The sequence below is a fragment of the Symphalangus syndactylus genome, chromosome 5 (genome assembly GCF_028878055.3).
Source record: "Symphalangus syndactylus isolate Jambi chromosome 5, NHGRI_mSymSyn1-v2.1_pri, whole genome shotgun sequence".
Lineage (NCBI taxonomy): Eukaryota > Metazoa > Chordata > Mammalia > Primates > Hylobatidae > Symphalangus > Symphalangus syndactylus.
The window spans coordinates 23297869-23311798 of NC_072427.2; the positions used below are offsets into that span (position 1 = coordinate 23297869).

At 37.0% G+C, this 13930-nt stretch overlaps 1 protein-coding gene across 1 annotated transcript; it reads right to left on the bottom strand.

Annotated features, from left to right (window-relative positions):
• Positions 1–7706: 7706 nt before the first annotated feature.
• Positions 7707–8698, bottom strand: LOC129481537 (stabilizer of axonemal microtubules 2-like; the record flags this gene model as incomplete). Its single annotated transcript, XM_055276698.2, has 1 exon — positions 7707–8698. A coding segment is annotated over one exon (969 nt), but the record flags the coding sequence as incomplete, so codon positions are not given.
• Between the last annotated feature and the right edge of the window lie 5232 nt (positions 8699–13930).

A 13930-nucleotide genomic window follows, 5' to 3' on the forward strand; every position in this document is an offset into this window, starting at 1 on the left:
CTATTCTCCATAGCATAGACTTGGAACCAACCCAAATGTCCAACAATGATAGACTGGATTAAGAAAATGTGGCACATATACACCATGGAATACTATGCAGCCATAAAACATGATGAGTTCATGTCCTTTGTAGGGACATGGATGAAGCTGGAAACCATCATTCTGAGCAAACTATCACAAGGACAAAAAACCAAACACTGCATGTTCTCACTCATAGGTGGGAATTGAACAGTGAGAACACATGGACACAGGAAGGGGAACATCACACACTGGAGCCTGTTGTGGGGTGGGGGGAGGGGGGAGGGATAGCATTAGGAGATATACCTAATGTTAAATGATGAGTTAATGGGTTCAGCACACCAACATGACACATGGATACATATGTAACTAACCTGCACGTTGTGCACATGTACCCTAAAACTTAAAGTATAATAAAGAAAAAAAATATGTTAAAGTGTGTTTCTATTGATCAAACAGATTGTTTATTCAAAATAATAATTAGCAATAATATATTTGATTATAAATAAATTAAGAATAAGAACAATAAAAGTTTTCATTTTATCTTCACTTATTCTTATTCCAATGCTCTTCCTTTCTTGATACACATCCAAGTTACTGACATGTATCATTTTCCTTCTTCCCAAGGAACTTTTCTTTAACATTTCTTTCAAGGCAGGTTTACTGGCAACTAATTCCCTCAATTTTTGTTTGAGAAACTCTTTATTTCTCCTTCACTTATGAAGAGTAATTTCACAGAATATAGAATTCTAGGTTGGTGGTGCTTTTTTTTTCCCTCTCTCAACACTTTAAATATTTCATTCCACTCTCCTCTTGCTTACACAATTTCTGAGAAGTTGGATGTAATTCTTACCTTGACTTCTCTATAGGTAAGGTGGTTTTTTTTCCTCTGGGTTCCTTCAGAATATTCTCTTCATCTTTTGATTTTTTTTTTCATAGTTTGTAACTTAGGTGGCTACATGTAGTTTTTCTGTGGGCATTTATCCTGCTTGATGTTTTCTGAGCTTCCTAGATCTGTGGTTTTGTGTCTCACATTGAGAGAAATTCTCAGCCATTATTGCTTCAAATATTTCTCCTGTTTCTTTCTCTTCTGCTTCTGGAATTCCCATCACATGTATGTTACATCTTTTGCAGTTGTCTCACAGTTCTTGCATACTCTGTATTTTTTTCAATCTTTTTGTCCTTTTCAGTTTTTGTGATTTCCATGAGATATTCTCAAGCTCAGAGATGTCTTTCCTCAGCAGAATCCAGTTTACTAAAAAGCCTGTCAAAGGCATTCTTCATTTTTGTTACAGCGTTTTTAATCTATAGCATTTCTTTTTGGTTCTTTCTTACAATTTCCATCTCTGATTAAACTGCCCATATATACAGAGCATATATACTAACCTGTGAATGCACACACACACACGCATCTATTTTTTTGTGTATCTATGAATTCATACTGAGACCCTGCACACTATTTCAGCACCATAGGGTTCGTTATAATCCACATCTTTTTATTTTAAGTTCTGGGGTACATGTGCAGAATGTGCAGGTTTGTTACATAGGTAAACGTGTGCCATGGTGGTTTGCTGCACCTATCAACTCATCACCTAATTAGTAAGCCCAGCCTGCATTAACTCTTTTCCCTAATGCTCTCCCCCGTCGCACTTCCCTGACAGACCTCAGTAAGTGTTGTTCCCCTCCGTGTCCACGTGTTTTCATTTTTCAGCTCCCACTTGTGAGTGAGAACATGTAGTATTTGGTTTTATGTTCTTGCATTAGTTTGCTGAGGATAAAGACTTCCAGCTCCATCCATGGCCCTGCAAAGAACATGATCTCTTTCCTTTTTATGGCTGCATAGTATTCCATGTTGTATATGTATGACATTTTCTTTATCCAATGTATCATTGATGGGCATTTGGGTTGATTCCATAACTTTGCTATTGTGAATGGTGCTATCTGCATCTTTTTCTTATTTGTAACTTATTTCTCTGATAGAAGCCTGGCTCTCATTATTTACACTATATTTTCTCAGTTCAATCTTATTATACTCATAGTTTAGAATTGATAACACATAGCTCTGTCAGAGAAAAAAATTAAAAACTAGAGTACAATGTTCATATACAATTATTTTTGTCTTTAGCTTTTGTCTTTGTCTTTAGATAGTAGCCAATCTGAACACTTGTCCAAAATCACTTAGGTAATCTCCTTTCTTCTCAATGCCGTGTCCTGGGTGACAGTTTTCATAATTTACATACTGTAAAATTAACTTGGTGGATTCTAATGGTTTTGACAAATGCAGAGTTTTATATCTACCACCAGTTTCTTAGTTCCACTCCACCCCAAATTCTTTTGTCCTGCTTCTTTGTAGTCAATTGCTTCTACCCCCACCCCTAGCAATCATTTACTATTTTCTGTCCCCATAGTTTTGCCTTTTCCAGAAATTTATACAAATTGAATCATATAACATGTAGTCTTTTGGGTCTGGCCTTTTTCACTTATGAAAATACATTTAAGTTCCATGCATGCTGTTGGGTGAATCAACAAATGTTGAAACAACAAAATGTTGTTTGTTCCTTGAACTGGCTTTATATATGGATAGATGTTCACTCGTTTACCAGTTGAAAGACGTGGGTTGTTTCCAGTTTGGGGTGATTATAGATAAAGTTCTATAAACATTCATATACACATTTTTGCATAAACCTACATTTTCACTTCTCTTTGATGAACACCTAGAGGTGAGTTTGCTGGTTCATATGATATGTGCATGTTTATAAGAAACTGTTAAACTGATTTCCAAAGTAGCTGTACCACTTTGCATTCTAATGAACAATGTGTGAGTGTTCCAGTTGTCCCAGACCCTTGCTAGTATGTGGTATTATCAGGCTTGTGTGTGTGGTGGTTTTTTGGTTTCTTTTGTTTCTCTTTAAGCCATTCTAGTAGGTATGTAGTGGTATCTTAGTGCAGTTTTAATTTGAATTTCCATAATGACTATTGATGTTAAGCATCTTTTCATGTGTTTCTTCACTATCTTTTCTGGGTTAAATTGTGTCTCCTCCAAAAATGAAATTCTAACCCTCCCTACCTATGAATATAATCTTATTGGAAAATTGGGTCATTGCAAAAGATCAAGTTAAGATGAGGTTATCAGGATGGGCCTTAATACAATGTGACTGATGTCCTTATAAAAAGGGGAAATTTGAAAACAGACGCATGCACACAAGGAGGACACTGTGTGAAGATAAAGACAGAGCTCTACAAGCCAAAGAACCCCAAAGATCACCAGCAAACCACCAGAAGCTAGGACAAAAAAAAAATGGAACCGATTTTCCCACACAGCCTCAAAACCAGCCCTGTTAATACCTTGATCTTTGGATCTGTGGTCTCTGGAACTGAGAGGTAATACATTTCTATTGTTTAAGCTACCCTGTTTGTGTACTTTTCACGGTAGTCTTAGCAAATTAAGACACAATCTGTATATCTTTTTTGGTGAAGTATCTGTTTAGAACTTTTACCTATGTTTTTGTGGTTGGGTTTGGTTTGCTTTGGTTTTGCTATTGCTTGCTTACTGTCTGTAAGTACCTCCCAGCCACATTTCCTTGTTAGTCATTATAGTTCCATGATGGCTACAATTAAAGAAGTCTTGGCCAGGTGCAGTAGCTCGCGCCTGTAATCCCAGCACTTTGGGAAGCCGAGGCAGGTGGATTGCTTGAGGCCAGGAGTTTGAGACAAGCCTGGCCAACATGGCAAAACCCTATCTCTACTAACAGTACAAAAATTAGCTGAGCATGGTGGCATGCACCTGTAAATCCCAGCTACTTAGGGGGCTGAGGCAGGAGAATCGCTTGAACCCAAGAGGCAGAGGTTGCAGTGAACTGAGATCGCACCACTGCACTCCAGCCTGGGTGACACAGCAAGACTCCGTCTCAAAAAAAAAAAAAAAAAAAAAGACAAGAAAAAGAAGTTTTAACACAGATATTGGATGGGATGGAGAAATGCCCCTGGCCACCCTAGAGAGCATCTATCAAGCTGTGTGCTGTGTTTATGAGAAGGCTGGGGAGGGTAGTATTGATGAAAGTTGTGTGTCTGTGATACAGGGTGAAAATCTGCATTTGCATGCAAAAGAGTATTGAATGACAGGGAAAAAAAGCAAAAACTTGAACAAAATGAATGAGTCCTGATGTTTTACTGGACCCCGCAACCCTTTGAAAAGCATGTTATCAGCATGTTTTTAAACAGCGTTTTTGAAGTTACTAACTCATGATTGCAAGGTTCACTTCCTCGACTCTGTTGAACTTTCAGAGGTCTCCCCTCCGCTTCCTGAGTATCATGAGGATCCTCTCACACAGCGATTCTCAGAGAAGGCCTTAGATTACGGTTTTGTATAAAAGCAAGCCTGCAAATGTGAGATATTCAGAAGCTGGGATGTGGGTTTCCCAGCCTCTGAGTGAACACCTCCCTCCTGTCTTGAAGGGCTTTTAAGAAAACTTTCAAAATAGACTTTATTTTTTTAGACCAGTTTTAGGTTCACAGCAAAACTGAGTGGAAAATATAGAGTTCCCATATGCCCGTCCCCACACACATGCACAGCCTCCCCCACTATCAACACCCCCAACCAGGGTGGTACATTTGTTAGAGTTGAGGAACTTACATGGACACATTATCACTCAAAGTCCATAGTTTAGGTTAAGGTTCACTCCTTACATTGTCTGTGCAGTTTTTGTAAATCATAAGGCCTTTATTTCTAATATCGGTCCGTGGTCTTATTTTACACAACAAGGATTTCCAGAGAGATAGGGTGGAAATGGGATGGGACTGGGGTAGAAATCTACCAACTTTTCTCTCTGAATTTTCCTCCTTTCTTCATTAGATTTATCCAAGTTTGGCATAGTGGAATCTGGCAGGTTGCTAAGGAATATTACCAGTTTCCAGCCCTGTTAAAATGTTTTTTGTGTGTGTTCCCGCATAGTATTTCAAGGAGGCCTAAGAGGAGAATGACTCAGGGATTGCTAGCTTTCCACCAACATAGCCTGGAAGTCCCTTTAACTCTTTCACAGAGATAGAGGGTCCCTCTGTACCTATTTTTATGCTATTCCCACCTTCCCATTTTTCTTGATCTGGCAATTTCCTACTTATCTTCCAAGATTCAGCTCACCTGTCTATCCTCTCCGTAAGGCAGACTTTCCTGAACTCCTAGGCTGAATGTCTTATATTGTTCTCTGTTTCAATCTCTATTTTCACACCTGTTATACTGAGTGTTAGATTATCGGGAAACACCATTATTCATCTTCAATGCTTATCCCATGTCAAATTGCCTCTGGAAACTCTAGTAGATGTCTTATTAAGGGTGACCTTTGTCCAGGGAGGGGACCACCCCTATTAAATTACAGAGTGATTTGAATATCCAGCATTGGAATATGGGACGGGATGACAGAGTGCTGTAGTATTACCTTATTTTTAATTCTGGTTATACATTATTGTTTTGTATTTAAAAAGTAAGAACATCTACTTATGTATAGGTTAACCTAGACAGGACTTTATTAAAATGCTGTCTTTAAAAAGAAATTAGGTACAGAAATCTTGAAAATCAATTCCTTTTATTGATTTTATTAATGTTGCACAGAAATATAAAGTTTCACACACCATACTTTTACTAATAAATGTAAAAAAGAACAAGTTACTTTTGAACAATTAAAATAACCAAATATTAATGATTTTCAATAAAATATATTTTGAAATAATTCTGAAGCCATAAAAGACTAAAATTCACTTTATGCTAAAATAAATCATATTCTCCCATAATGCAGTTATTTAATTAAAAAAAAACACCCAATAAGAGTTTAATTCATTAGGAAATTTTTAGCATTTATAAATGCAATAGAGTGTTTCTACTATACTTACTAGCATGATTCCTTTCCTTATCACTTATCTTCACACTGGAAGAGGTGAACCAGGCGATTATGCCCCCTGCTGAGGCTGGTTCTGCCTCTAAACAGTGACTTGGCCTGGCAATTAGGTGCAAAATTATCTACATTTACCCTAAAGATTTCTTCAGAGCTGTCAGTCTTCCTAAAACTACCTACCCTAGCGAATACTTTTTCCTTTCTGCAAATACTGTTATTCAAACCACTGTATTTACCCCATTCCAAGCTTTCCATTCTCTGTTAAGAATTTCTCAGGTGCTCATGAAGTTTTAAAGGACAAGACTCCTCTCAGAAGTACATACTACTCAGAAGTTCAAAGCAAATTAGGTTATTTTACAATCCTTGATACAGGCCAGAAAATGAGGATTGGGTAAGTAATTATCCTAACTTGAAAAGGAGAAAACAAGTACAAAAAGAGATTGAGTGATTTTTTTAACAATCCCCTACATTTATACTTTTACTTTAAGGATTAAAATGTACCGTATGGTCTGATGCTCAAAACAAACTGTTTTTGAGAACAGACATCATTTTACAAATGAAGACACTGAGTCTCAGAGATATGAGTCACTGTCTAAGGTAGTACAAATAGAAATCTATATTATTAGAACTGGAACTCAGGCTGGTTATAGTGGCTCATGCCTGTAATCCCAGTGCTTTGGGAAGCCAAGGCAGGATTCAATAGCAGCCTGGCCAATATAGCAAGAACCTGTCTCTACAAAGTATATTAAAAAAAATAGCCAGGTGTGGTGGCACACCCTTGTAGTCCCAGCTACTTGGGAGGCTGAGGCAGGAGGATCACTTGAGCTCAGGAGGCTGAGGCTGCAGTAAGCTGTGATCATGCCACTGGACTCCAACATGGCTGACAGTGAGACCCTGTCTCTAAAAATAATAATTAGTTAGAACTTGAACTCAAGTCCTTCGATTCCCAGCACACAGAGCCTTTCCTTGCCACACCACAGTGCCTCTTGCTAACTTGAACATGGTGAGGAGCAGTGCAGCAGTCTGTATACCACCAACCAAAACTTGACTCAGTGGATGCTATGTAGATGCCGTGAAGTCTCAGTAAAATGAATCCTATTGCCTTGGAAAAGGAATCCATGTATCATTTTCACTGTTGTCCTAGATAATCCTGATGTGCTTGATAAATGACAGCTGGTATGTGAATAACCATACAATTGCCATAATTATAAACAGAATTACAAATAATAGACTGGGGACAAGCTATTAAGCAGTATGTTGAGTATTAAAATGGTACATATGGGAATCTATATTATTCAACCTTCCAAAATGCACATTAAAGAACAATCTTGGTTAAAATATCAATACAAAATGGTTTTAAGGTTCTGATTCCTTATAATACATTTTCCAATTTTCTTGTTTAAAAACATAAAAAATGATTTATTATATCGGCCGAGCGCAGTGGCTCACGCCTGTAATTCCAGCACTTTGGGAGGCCGAGGCAGGTGGATCACGAGGTCAGGAGATTGAGACCATCCTGGCTAACACGGTGAAAACCTGTCTCTACCAAAAATACAAAAAATTGACCATGTGTGGTGGCGGGCACCTGTAGTCCCAGCTACTCAGGAGGCTGAGGCAGGATAATGGTGTGAACCCAGGAGGCAGAGCTTGCAGTGAGCTGAGATTGCACCACTGCACTCCAGCCTGGGCAAGAGAGCGAGACTCCCTCTCAAAAAAAAAAAGAAAAAGATTTATTATATCATAAATTTTTTTCACTAAAAATATTGAGTTTTCTCTTGGAAAACCAACAACTTGCTAGTAGCTTCCTTTTAAGCACATTTTGGTTATTAGAAGGACTTCACTGCGGGAGTAATCTTGCAGAAGAATTTATGACCTTGGGAATTTGTATTTTCAAAAATATAACCTGGAGGAGAGGGATAGCTAGCTGGGCAAATTTCCTGTTTTTTCGGTGTGTACTCTACAGAGTACATAGTTACATCATCAAATGGAACAGAACTCTTAAAAGCAATATTTAAAGGTTTGCAACTCTCTGTTGGGATCAATTCATGTTGCACATAGTGAGATCTGAAAGTGCTCAAACCATCAAATTTTCCAGATGGGTTGGGAATCTGCTGCTGCTTCTTAATAAGTCCTTGACGACAACTTTCCCATGCTGGAAAATCTTCTTTCATGGTGCTTTTTCCTTGGAAAGGAAAACTGTTACTTCTTCTATGAGAAACTGCCCTGATGGGAACAACACGGTTGGCCTGATATGGAACATAGTCAAGATGGCTTGTGCTGTTTAACAGCATGCTCCCTTTAGGAGGCACATACTCTGGTACTTTCTTGACCTCAGGTGGTGGGATTTCCCATGGTTGAAAACTTTCACGGAATTCAGTGCTTCCTTCAAACCGAGCATTCTGGGTCACTCTGGTGTGTACAGGTCTGCAGATTTTTGCAGTTTCACCAGTAAGACCCTGAAAGTCATACCGGTGAGTTGTGAGATCCTCAAAGCGTTGGTCAGTTGGTTTGTAAACTTCTTTTGGCCTTTCAAACTTGAGTTCAAGCTGATGAGGTATATAATCAAGGCGATGACTTGTAATACCATTAAAAGGGGCTGTAGAACGTTTGACCACAGAGGAGGGTTTAAAGCTTTGCCTAGGCTTTATCTCCTGAGGAACAAAGTCATCCTGAAATGTAGTTGAATTTCCAAATTTCACAGTAGGGGGGTGGTAAGTTTGTTCTGGCTTATAAAGTTCACTTTTATGAAGGTCCCAAGCTCTAAAATCGTCTTGAAAATTAAAACAAAGCAAAAAGTTTTAAATGCTGCAGAAAACAACCATCTTCTAAAAATCATAACTGACTTCTCTCATTGCCAAACATCTTTCCATTTCCTTTAGAAATCTAAACAATAGTATCAGAATACAGTTTCTCTGATTCCTTTCAGATTTGTTCTTTTTCTTCATTTCCACCTTCCTCTACCCATCTCCTCACTTTAATACACATAACTTTCCACTTTCAGATTCATCTGATTACGTAACAAAGGAAAAGCACATCTGAGCCTGATTGTGGATAGTTCTTGAAAGCCAAAAGGACTGTGTTGTAGGTGAGGACAGAGTTTAGGAGATTATGGTTGTATTCCTAGGAAGAGGTTGGGATTTTAATTACAACTCACAAAATGCTAAGGTACATCTAAAATCCAGGGCTTGAAATAAAATCAAGTGCCCTCACGTGTGGGCAATAGTAATACAGGTATTATTCCTTGCTTTGGAGAGACTCATGAAAGGAGAGAAAATTTTAATTCTGGTATACTCTAGGAAGCCTACAGAAAGCACTCCTTGAGCAAAGATACAGGGTAACTTGTGCTATCCCAGAAAGATCACTGGCTTCAACTTTCCCTCATGAAATGGACTTTAAGGCATTCCCAAAAGATAGAGGGCCATCTAGAGGCCAGAGGCCTTAACTGAATGCCTTCAGAAGTGTTTAAAATTGTAGAATTTTAAGTGACCATCAGAGCAGAGACCTGGGGTTTGGAAGTTAAATAACCTTAAGCTTACTTCCTGTAGTTTACCTAGACTGTGGAGCATTTTGGGTCACTCTGGTGTATACAGAATGATGACTTGTAACACCATTACAAGTTGGTAATGGTACACTTCACTAAAACTGAAATGTTTATATTTCAACTAACGATTATTTGTGTTTTCTATTTCTCCATGAGGAAGATAGTAGGCTAGGAAATACCATAGAATTGACTTCACCCCAAAATACGCATTTCTAAATACCAAAAGTTAATTTATAAAAGATAGAAATTTATTACTCAAGATAACGTACTAAAATCTGGACTAAAGTGTATGCAGTATTTACAGGAAAGGTCAAACCTTGAAAACTTATTATGTGGATATCTTCTTCGAAGAGAAAAAATGCTTATCCATTTCTGCCAAAATGGCCAAGTTTTGGACTAAATGATTAAGTTACTGATGTCTGGATGAGAGAGTGTACCTGACTCAAGAATACGTGACCTTTAGGCTAGCAGAGACCTTTAAGACAAACTGACAGAAAAGATGAGCTAGATCAAGCATTGTTATTCTTGTAAACCTAAAATTGAAAATAATGAGTGGGACAGAAATGGGAGAATTGAAAAGGATGCCAGGAGGTAGAGCTGAAGAGCTATGGAAAGCTGAAGTTACATTCAAAACAGACCTGTAAAGAAACAGAAATGATAACTAGGCAGAGGTGGCCAGTGAGTAAAGTGGCAATCAGAGCAGATGAGTGAAGGGAAGTGAAGATGCTGTGAGAGAAATCATGTAGCTCATTGCAGAGATGAAGGGAAAAGCTCTTCCTTCGAGCTCCCTGGGCACCTGATAGCTTTCCATTTTCAGTTCACATGAAGCTTTACCAGAGTCTTTTTTTTTTTCTTAAGGTACCACGAGGGAATCTCTCTTCTTTGCAAACTACAGTATAAAAGTTTAACACTATTTTTCACTAACTAAAAGGAATCACAGATGTTATTGAAGGTTTATAGTTCCACACAATCATATAGGGAGAATTCTTGCTGCCAAATAAGAGAAAAAAGATTTTAATTATAAGAGAGCAAACAGAAGAGAATATTTCTCCCTCACCAAACCAGCTTTGGTTTTCAAAATGGAAGCAAGAATTTGGACACTGAGAGATGGATGTGATAGCATACAATAGTATGAATGTAAGTTCTACATAATTGCAGAAAATTGATTTTCTCCCTATAAATATGCCTATGCTCATATGCCTGGAATATTTATTATCTGTTCTGGAATATTTATTAATAACATTCTAGCAGTGTCTTTAAAACATCATAATCTTTATCATCTGTTTTTAGTGTTTTATGATACTTATGGAAAAACAAAGAAGAAAACAAACAATGCTGTCCATGTCTAACAGTACAGTTTGGTTATGTGGCAGCTCCACTATTGCCCTTGTGAGATGTTTCCTCAGCTCACTTTTTATGTCTAGCCACTAAAATCTGGTTAGAAAGTTTATTCTCTTCTGAACAGATTTAAGTCCAAGAAGTGCCTGCATGCACTTGCCCACTATTTGCATACACAGCTCCAACCCCATTTTAATATAGTGAGCTGTTCTAGGTTCTTCTTTGAGGACAAAAGTCTTGAGTTGCTTATGCTAGTTCTTTTTCCTGGTACTTGGGACTGCTCCCTGTGGTGTCTTGTGGTACCAAGGAATTGGAAACTACTTTTAGAAAGTCAGGGGACATCATCCTCGGCCTCAGCTTTTTCAATCTATGTATCACCAATCTACTCCCATGATTTTAATACTACCTGTAAGATGGTGACTCCCAAACTTGAATCCCTACTTCAGACCTCCCTTCGAACACCAACCCACATATTTATCCGCCTGCTAGACATCTTTATTTGGATGTCCCTCAGATAAATGCAAACTTAGCATGCCCCAATTAATTATCTCACTCAGACTCATGTTCCCCAGAAAATAACATATCAACAAAGTTTCTATTATGAATTTGGCATCTCAGGCTAAGGTTCTGTTTAATTGACTTTCTCTCCCTCATTACCTTCTGTCCTTTTCAAGTGGTTTTCAAATACTGTTGATATTACCTTGTAAATATTAATTTCTTCCTTCTTGAAGCAAACATGGAATGAATGGCAACCTGATAAAATTGTCGAAAATAAGAAAAAGAAAAAAGAAGAGGCCACAATGTAAAATAAACGTCTATAAGGTCTGTAGTGCTATTCTCTTTCATTCTTGATATTTGTAATTGGTGTCTTCTCTCTTTTGGTTTATTAACTTTATTATCTTTTAATAGAACCAATTTTTGGTTTCATTGTTTTTCTCTATTGTTTTTCTGTTTTCAAATTTATTGATTGCTGCTGTTATCCTCATTTATTTCCTTCTACTTTGCTTTGGATTTAATTTGCTCTTATTTTTCTAGTTTCATACAATGAAGGTTTAGACTATTGATTTAAGACTTTCTTTTCTAATATGAACCTTAAATGCTATAAATTTTCCTCAAAGCATTGCTTTAGATGCATCTCTCAGATTTTGGTATACTATGTCTTTATTAAATTCAAAATATTTTCTAATTTCTTTTACTTTTGCTTAAAACCATTCGTTATTTAGAAATTTGCTGCGTAATTTCCAAATATTTGGGAATTTTTCCACTTTTTTTCTATTATTGATGTTTAATTCAATTCTGTTATGATCAAAAACACACATTGCATGATTTCAATTCTTTTATATTTGTTAAGGTTTGTTTTATGGCTCCAAATATAGTTTATCTGAATGAACGTTTCATGTGCACTTGAAAAGAATGTGTATTCTGTTATTGTTGACAGAAGTGCTTTGCAAATGTCAATTTGGACAACATTGTTGATAGTGTTGTTGAGGTCTTTATATCCTTATTCATTTCCTGTCTATGTTCTATAGATTACTTAAAGAGAGTGTTGAAGTCTCCAACTAAAAATGCATGTTTTTACATTTCTTATGTTAGTACTATAAATTTATGTTTTGTGTATTTGAAGCTCAAGTGTTAAGGGCATACACATTTAGAATTTTGTGTTTGGGAAATGGAAGGTGAGTGTGTGGTGGTTTCTCTCCTGTCCTGGTTCAGCTTCAGTCTTAGGTAGTCCCTGTGCCCCTGGGTCTCAGAAGCAGGGCTCTCTCAGTGCACCTGCTCCTTCACTTGATGTAGTAGGTCTCTAATAGTTGATCCCAAGACGGTTTCCTGTTCTTTCTTCATGTTCAAGGTTTGGTTTTATTTTGCTTCTTGTTGTTGTTTTTCCTTTATCTTTCCTCAAGGTAAAATACATCTTCACCCATTCATTGGGGTTGTCAGAGTGATGCCTCTCCTGCAGTGTATTAATGCTTTTTTTCTGTAGGTTAGAGTCATTCAAATGGAGCTTCCTGCTTTTTTTTTTCTTTTGCAACAACGACCATTCTTTTCTCCACGCCTGCACTACGAAGGAAACTTTCTGTGGCCTCCACCCTTTCTCCCAATCTTTCTGATGATCACAGAGTGAACATCCATAGGGAAGAGTCTATGAGTGGTTTTGAACTCCCCCGTCAGTGTCTGAAGTTCTCAGAGCTTCTATACTCTCACAGTAGTTCACACTCAAGTCTTTAGCAACTAAAGATGTAAATGAATTATTTTATCCATTTTTGTAACAGCTAGTCTTCATTCCATGCCCTGCTTTGGGTGAAACAGTGCTTGCCTCCTGTCTCAACTGGGTGGAAGTTGTATTTCCTTAATGTCAGGCTAATTGGTTAACCTGTGATCTCAGGTTTCTAAAGGATTCTTACACATTTATGATTTTGTAGATTATCTGGCTTTTTCTTATTGTTATGTTGGGGGCATAATCTTTCCGACTTTCTGCACCCTACACAGAATCTGAAAATTCTGGAATTCTTTATGGTGAGGTTTAAAATTACACCTTCAATTCCACAAATTCAATTTCCTTTACAGATATAGGGCTATTTTGACTTTTTATTTCTTCTTGGGTTACTTTTGGTAAATTGTATTTTTCAAAAAATTTATCCATTTTATGTAAGTTGTAAATTATTGGCATATTTTTAAAGTTAATATATTTTTAATGTGTGAAAAATCAATCTTTGAGTTTTAATCAAAATATTTTGTTCATTTACACTTAATGTAATGATCTAGCCGGGCTTAAGTTGACTGTATTGCTATTTGCTTTTGATTTTTCCCTTCTTTGTTCCCATACCCCTTATTTCCTGCCTTCTTTTGTATTAATAAACGGCATTTTTATTATTCTACTTTACTATTAGAATTTTATCTTTCTATGTTTTAAAAATAAAAATGAATTTTTGACTTGTTATGAGATTTTTCTGGCTCAAACTTTACCACATCTAGCATCATAGAACCTGTAAGCAATTTAATTCTATTTAACTCCTCTTGCCTTTTGTACCACTGTTCTAACATATTTTACTTTTATATTTGTGTAAAAACATAGTAATTTTGACTTTAAGTTGTCAATATTCTTTTATATTTACCCACATATTTACCCTTTCTGTGTGCTTCATTCCTT